The sequence below is a fragment of the Rattus norvegicus genome, chromosome 5 (assembly GCF_036323735.1).
Source record: "Rattus norvegicus strain BN/NHsdMcwi chromosome 5, GRCr8, whole genome shotgun sequence".
NCBI classification, from domain to species: domain Eukaryota; kingdom Metazoa; phylum Chordata; class Mammalia; order Rodentia; family Muridae; genus Rattus; species Rattus norvegicus.
Genome location: NC_086023.1, coordinates 61,995,671 through 62,001,670, shown reverse-complemented (window position 1 = coordinate 62,001,670; position 6,000 = coordinate 61,995,671). Strand labels below are relative to the sequence as shown.

Below are 6,000 nucleotides of genomic sequence, written 5' to 3'. Positions count from 1 at the left end.
AGTTAAAGATGGAAGAGGAAATAAGGTCATCTGTGGTGTGTGTGTGTGTGTGTGTGTGTGTGTGTGTATTTTAGAGATAGTAACTGCCCCAGCTGATTTTGGAGACCAGGCTGGCCTTGAACTCACAGAGATCTATTTGTGTTACTGTACATGCAAAGGAGAGTTAAAGATGGAAGAGGAAATAAGGTCATCTGTGGTGTGTGTGTGTGTGTGTGTGTGTGTGTGTGTGTGTGTGTGTGTGTGTGTGTGTGTATTTTAGAGATAGTAACTGCCCCAGCTGATTTTGGAGACCAGGCTGGCCTTGAACTCACAGAGATCTATTTGCTTCTGCCTCCTGAGAGCTGGAATTACAATGTACGCCTCCTCTTCTGATTCTGTCATCTGATAAAAGAATGAAGCCTGGGCCCGTAACTTAAGAGTGCTTACCTATCATGGATAAAGCCCTGGGTTTGATAATCTAGGCAGCAAGTAGGATTGCACAGGTAGGTTCATGTAATCACAAGGAGCCTTAGGAGTGGGAAAAGATGGACTAGAGAGAGAGCTCAGTGCTAAAGCATCCTTGTTCAAGACCCTGCCTGGGTTCAGTCCTTACTCCCTATCACAAAAAAAGGAAGAGACACCATAGAGTTGCAGTATGAGAAAGACTTGTTTTGCCGTTTGATAGCTTTGGAAATAGAGAAAGGGAGTTAGTAGCCAAGGTTCATGAGCATCCTCCAGAAGCTGGGAAAAGACAAAATTGAGTCTTCTCTAAAGCTACAGAAAGGAGCTGTATCTGTGCCAACCCCTTGATTGTAGTTGTGTGAGATACGTTGGAGTTTTTGTAAATTTGTGTTTTGTCTGAATTGTTTCATAAACAAGAGAAAGCTACTACTGTACCGAACTAACAGTGTATCAGGAAAATCGGTACAGATTGTAAATCTGAAATTACTGAACACATGAAAATGGAGTGGGGATTTAACCTAGTGGTAGAGCACTTGCCAAACAGTAAATAAAAAGACATGTCACAAGAAGTATCAGTAAGGGTCCAACATGTGAAAAGATACTTGTTTAGTGGCCTTGGGGGCAAAGAAGATGATGTGTTGAAAGAGGAGGCCTGAGATGTAAGGCTGAGAAATGGCTAGGAAGATAGAGAAGCTGAATATGGTGGCACATGTAGAGTCTCCGAACCTGGGAAGTTGAGGGAGGAGGATAGCGAATTGGAGATCAGTCTGGGCTACAGCAAGATCCTGTTTCAAAACGACAGGATTTGAGTCAAGTGGCTGAAGACAACTACAATACAAACGAGCTGATGTGTCAGTGATACTTATGTGAATGGATGCATTTTCTTCCCTGTGAAGTGTTTGTTTCAAGAACAGCATTGGACTGTGTTCCTCTGGCTCTGTAGCTTTACCCTAGAGAGGAGAGACGTGGAAGTTAAAATGGCAGAATGCTTCATCTTTCCTCTAGTAGCATTAAGAAAGCTTGAGAACAGTAATGCTGTTTCCTAATGCTGCAAACCTTTAATACAGTTCTTCATGCTGTGATCCCAACCATAAAATTTGTTGCTATTTATAACTAATCTTGCTACTGCTAATGATATTGTAAATATCAGTTTCCTGATGGTCTTAGTCCACCCTGTGAAAGGGTTGTTGGACCCCCCCCCCCCCCGCCAAGTGGGTTGTGACCTGCAGGTTGAGAACTGCTGCTCTAGAACCTAATAAATAGGAGATATGGCACTAGCAGAATAGGGAACTGACATCTTTAGTAACCTAGACTTTAAAGAAGACATAAATGGGATTTGTTCAGTTGAACTACTTTATTAGGATTTTCTCTATTTGTCTCTATTTCCCTACCCGCACCGGGTTTGATTCGGGTTATGGGATACTGGGTGGCAGTATTAACATACTTTACAGACTGGATTTGGTTGGCAGGGGTCTATGGACACCTAGAAACTTATCTAATAACTTTTGGAAACCTTTGGTAGGGGGGGCCTTAGGTGTGGAGGATGGGAGGATGGGTGTGGAGGATCCCTGCTTCTTCCTCGGGATCCAAGGACAGTGCTTACAAGGGCAAGGATTCTGGGTATCACCAGCCACCGGGCCTGATCTTTGACGATCCCGGGGACCAGTAGTATTTGGGAGAACCTGCTGAACAAGAGCAGTGTGTGGAGAACTCTGAGCTTTATACTGAGACTTTTCAGGTAGCCTCGATTTAGAGGCCTCTTCTGGTCTACAGGCCCAGACAGGGTTTTTTTCCCTTGTCACAGTGGATGATTCTAACCTTGCAGTCCTTCCACATTTCTCTGCTTTGGGTTTTCTGGGACTCCCTCTCTTTTGGGTTGAGAGTAGTACTGGAGTCTTGTCTTGTGTCTTACCAGAGACCAGAACCCTTGTATTTGAGGGCTCTCCCATTCCTGAACAGTTTTCAGCAGCCTTCATATGCCCGTGCCCTGGGGATGGGGTTTGGTCCATTGCCTTCCATTTCATCCTCTTATTTTTTTTCTGAGACTCTTGTTCTGCTCTTCGAGAAGCTTGTAGCTGAGGCTGAGAGGAGTGGGAGCAGTGAAGGGCCTGGACAGGGAGGGGTTCTGTGCTTTGAACTTTTGGGGGATGACAACTTGAAGAGCAGGGGTGCAGACTGAGAACATGAGTCTGTTGGGGACAAGAGGAAAGTCCCCAAGATTCTGGAGTTAGGTTAAGAACTGAGGAGCTACGAGCAGAGTGATGTGAACCTGGGTCTTTGAGAGTGGGGCTCTGCTGTACTTTCTTCAGTCTGAGCTTTAATTCTCTACTCCATTGCCAGGCGTGGATCACAGGGTGGCCGTGCACCTCTAAGACAGCCTCACCCTGGGAGGAGGGGACCTCTGCCTTGGCTTCTGAGAACATCTCTTCCTTCTGGAGGCCAGGTTGGATAGGCCAGCATGTCGGTTGCAGAGGATTCAGTACTGGAGGATTGGGACCCTGGGAGGCTTCTCTTTCTAGTACATCTCTGTGTACAAACTCAGTTTCAGAGTGCAGCTCTTGTGACAGAGCAGGGAAGAAGCTGGGGGCTGGTAGTTGGTTGGCCCAGGAATCCATCCTCTCTACTACTGAATCCATGGCCTCCATGCACTGGTCTCCAGAAGGCTCACTTACGTGAAACTTCAAAGCAGAGTGTGCATGTGGACTGGGGTCCCAGACCGGGGATACAGAAACACAGTGGTTTTCATTCTGCTTCATGAACCCTCTAGCAGACTCAAAGTCAGATAATACTGCGGGGCTGGGTCCAAGTAAGTGTTGGGATAGTCTTTGAGCTGGAAGCTCAGAGGCCAAGGAGTTATTTTCCCTTTGAGTGTCCCTACTCCAAGCTTCAGATTTAAATGGGTTCTCTATGGGGCTGACTCTAAGGGGTTGCTGTGCAAGAGCTGGGGATGGGTTGAGGTTCAGAAATGGAGGCTCAGAAGGCAAGCGTTTTCTTGTATCCTCAGTATTACTCCCTATAGTTTCTGCTCTAGGGAAGTCATTCACAGTGTTGATTCTTTGTGATTGTATAAAGGGGACTAGAGGTGGTATATGGGGACATGGGGATTCAGTTACCCACAGATGATCTGTCTGCTCCTTTGTCTCCAGTGAAGCTTTAGACTCTAATAAGATTCTTTGGGAGCCCATTATTGTAAAGTCTGGAAGAGAGGTAGAGGGAAGGCTAGGAGATGAAACTAGGTCTGCATAGACACAAAGATTTTCTGTACTAGGTGTACCCTTCAGTTGAGTCTCACATCCCAATGGGACACGCATGGGGGTGGTTTCATTGAACCCCACATTGAAGTTCAAGGTTGGAGTTTCCAAGGCCCAGGGACTACCTGAGTTTTCTCTGCATTGCCATTGAGGCCTAAATCTAGACAGATCCTCTAGGGGACTCTCTTTTTGGTGTTCTGACAGGGTATCTAGAGGAGAGTAGGGGACCGACACTGGAGACTTAGAAACAGGTGGGTTCTTTCTATATCCCGTGTTTTCCCTGAAGTCCTTAGGTGCAGAAAGTCTTTCTTTGGGGTTAACATTTTTTACTTCTGACAGAGAACCTGATGGCTGACAGGAAGCTGATATTAGGGGATCAAAAGCTTGGGGAATGTCTTTATGTACTAGGACTCCCCACTGCGCTTCATATCTAGGGGCAGCTCCTGGAGGGCCAGTTCCTTCAGTCATGGGTACTGTGAGTTGGCAAGGGGATGAGTTTGGAAGTTCACAGGCCTGAGGGTTCTCTTTTTGCACTGTGGTTTCCCAGAGAGTTTTCGATCGAGGCAGTTCTCCCGTGGGGTTTGCTCTCTGGCATTCCGTCAGGGAAGTTGGGAGCGGGCTTGCAGTTGGCATTGCAGCTTCAGAGGCTGTTGGGTGTTCATTTTGATCCATGGTTATCCATGGCATCTCAAACCTATCTAGGACTTCATGAGGACCCAACAGAGAGGCAGAAGGTGATTCTGGATTGTGTTGATGGAGGCTAGGGTCCCCTGGCATCTCCCTCCAGGTCTCAGATGAATATAAGAATGTGGAGGATCTGATTGTTTGGAGTTCAGGCTGAGGGTACAGGGTTTGGTTCTGAGAGATACAAGGAGCCTCTTTGTTCTGTGTAAACCACGGTGTGTGTGCCTCGGTGTCGGATATGATCCCCTTACAGCCCTTGAGCAAAGGCTTAAGATTGGAGGATACTGGTGAGATAGGAGGGGGAGGTGGAGATTGAACTAGCTGAGAACCGGGTGCTATTTCTTCCAGATCTCCCAAAGTATGGGCTTCAGGGGTAGGAGAGAAAGCTGAGGAGTGACAATAGGGAAGCAACAGGTTGTACACCGGCAGGAAGGGAACCTTGTTGAAGAAGACAGAGGGACAAATAGACAACTTTAGTGGAGAGGGGCCATCTGAGCTCAGGAAAATAGTCTCCAAGGACTCACTGTGTAGAGAGGGAAGACCCCAGAAGAGCTGGCTTTTTTTCTGCTTCAGGGAGCTCCCTGAAGCTATCTTGTTTCTCACAGGTAGGTTGGTCAGGATCTGGAAGGTAGGGAAGGGTCTGGAAGGGCTTGGGGGTTGTTTGAGTACTTGTTCTTGTGTCTCTGTGGCCGTGGGGAGGCCCTTAGAACTACAGGATGGCTGTGGTGGGGCTGTAGTGAATCGATTTCCAACAGGGGTGTCCTGGGAAGGATAATACGGTTTTAGTGGACCCAGTGATAATTCTTCTTCCTTCTTTTCCTCATCTTCCACTTCCTCTGATTTTTGCTTCCACAGGTAGTCAAGGAAGGCCAAATGGTAAAGAAGTTGTAGGCCCTAGGGAATAGAGCATGCTCTTAGGTATGGCGACTTCTTAGGAACAGGTGATATGTCATGCGTTTAGTACCTCGGTTCCACATGTAGACTTCCCTGCCCCACAGCTCTGCCAGTGGTCACTTACCAGCTCTTCATAATGTCAGAATCCAGTTCTCATTTAGACCAGCATTTCCTCACACAGCCTAAGGTCAGTGATTACTTGCTCTCAAATCTCGTGTCATTGTGGCTTATAGTCTAATATCAGGGACACATCCATAGTAGTGTCCCTCTACTTGACCACACATATCATTTCAGTAGCTGTTGATCCAGATGCATGTCCAAGGTCAGTGGTCACCTACCTTGCCTTGTATCATTTTATCTCCAGAGCACCAGGGCTGAAGCTGTTGCCATCCTACAAGCTGCCACCATCTTCGGATCTGCCAAACCATGAACAAGAAAAGTATCACCAGATTCCCTGGACTTTGAAGGCAGATGCTGCTGCTGCAGTGTCTGCAGGCCAGAGCATGACTCAGCTGGCCCTGAAGAAGTCCCATATCTCCCTTAGCCCTAAGCAGGTCTTCTAACGGCCAATCCATTTTCTTTAGCCTAGTGGCAGTTTCTTGAGGTCATCAATACATCATAGAACACAGAACTCTCAACTCCCACATGGATCCAATAGCCTTCTCCTGGAGCTTACGGCCAAAATGTCTTTATCAGACATCTCATCCCATGCTGTGAAATCTCAGTGCTC

The 6,000-nt window shown here is 47.0% G+C and overlaps 1 protein-coding gene across 1 annotated transcript; it reads right to left on the bottom strand.

The window, feature by feature from the left end:
• Positions 1-1,781: 1,781 nt before the first annotated feature.
• Spata31g1 (SPATA31 subfamily G member 1) lies at positions 1,782-5,871 on the bottom strand. The gene is made up of 2 exons (NM_001419539.1): positions 5,609-5,871; positions 1,782-5,270 (listed from the first exon to the last, which is right to left on the bottom strand). The coding sequence occupies exons 1-2, from the start codon at positions 5,843-5,845 to the stop codon at positions 1,887-1,889; spliced, it is 3,621 nt and encodes a 1,206-aa protein (NP_001406468.1). The 5' UTR covers positions 5,846-5,871; the 3' UTR covers positions 1,782-1,886.
• Between the last annotated feature and the right edge of the window lie 129 nt (positions 5,872-6,000).

Coding starts and splice junctions, on each gene's coding strand:
- Spata31g1 (NM_001419539.1), bottom strand. CDS start 5,845: ATGGATTGGCCGTTAGAAGACCTGCTTAGGGCTAAGGGAGATATGGGA. Junction 5,271..5,608: donor ATAAAATGATACAAGGCAAG/GTAGGTGACCAC, acceptor TCTATTCCCTAG/GGCCTACAACTTCTTTACCA.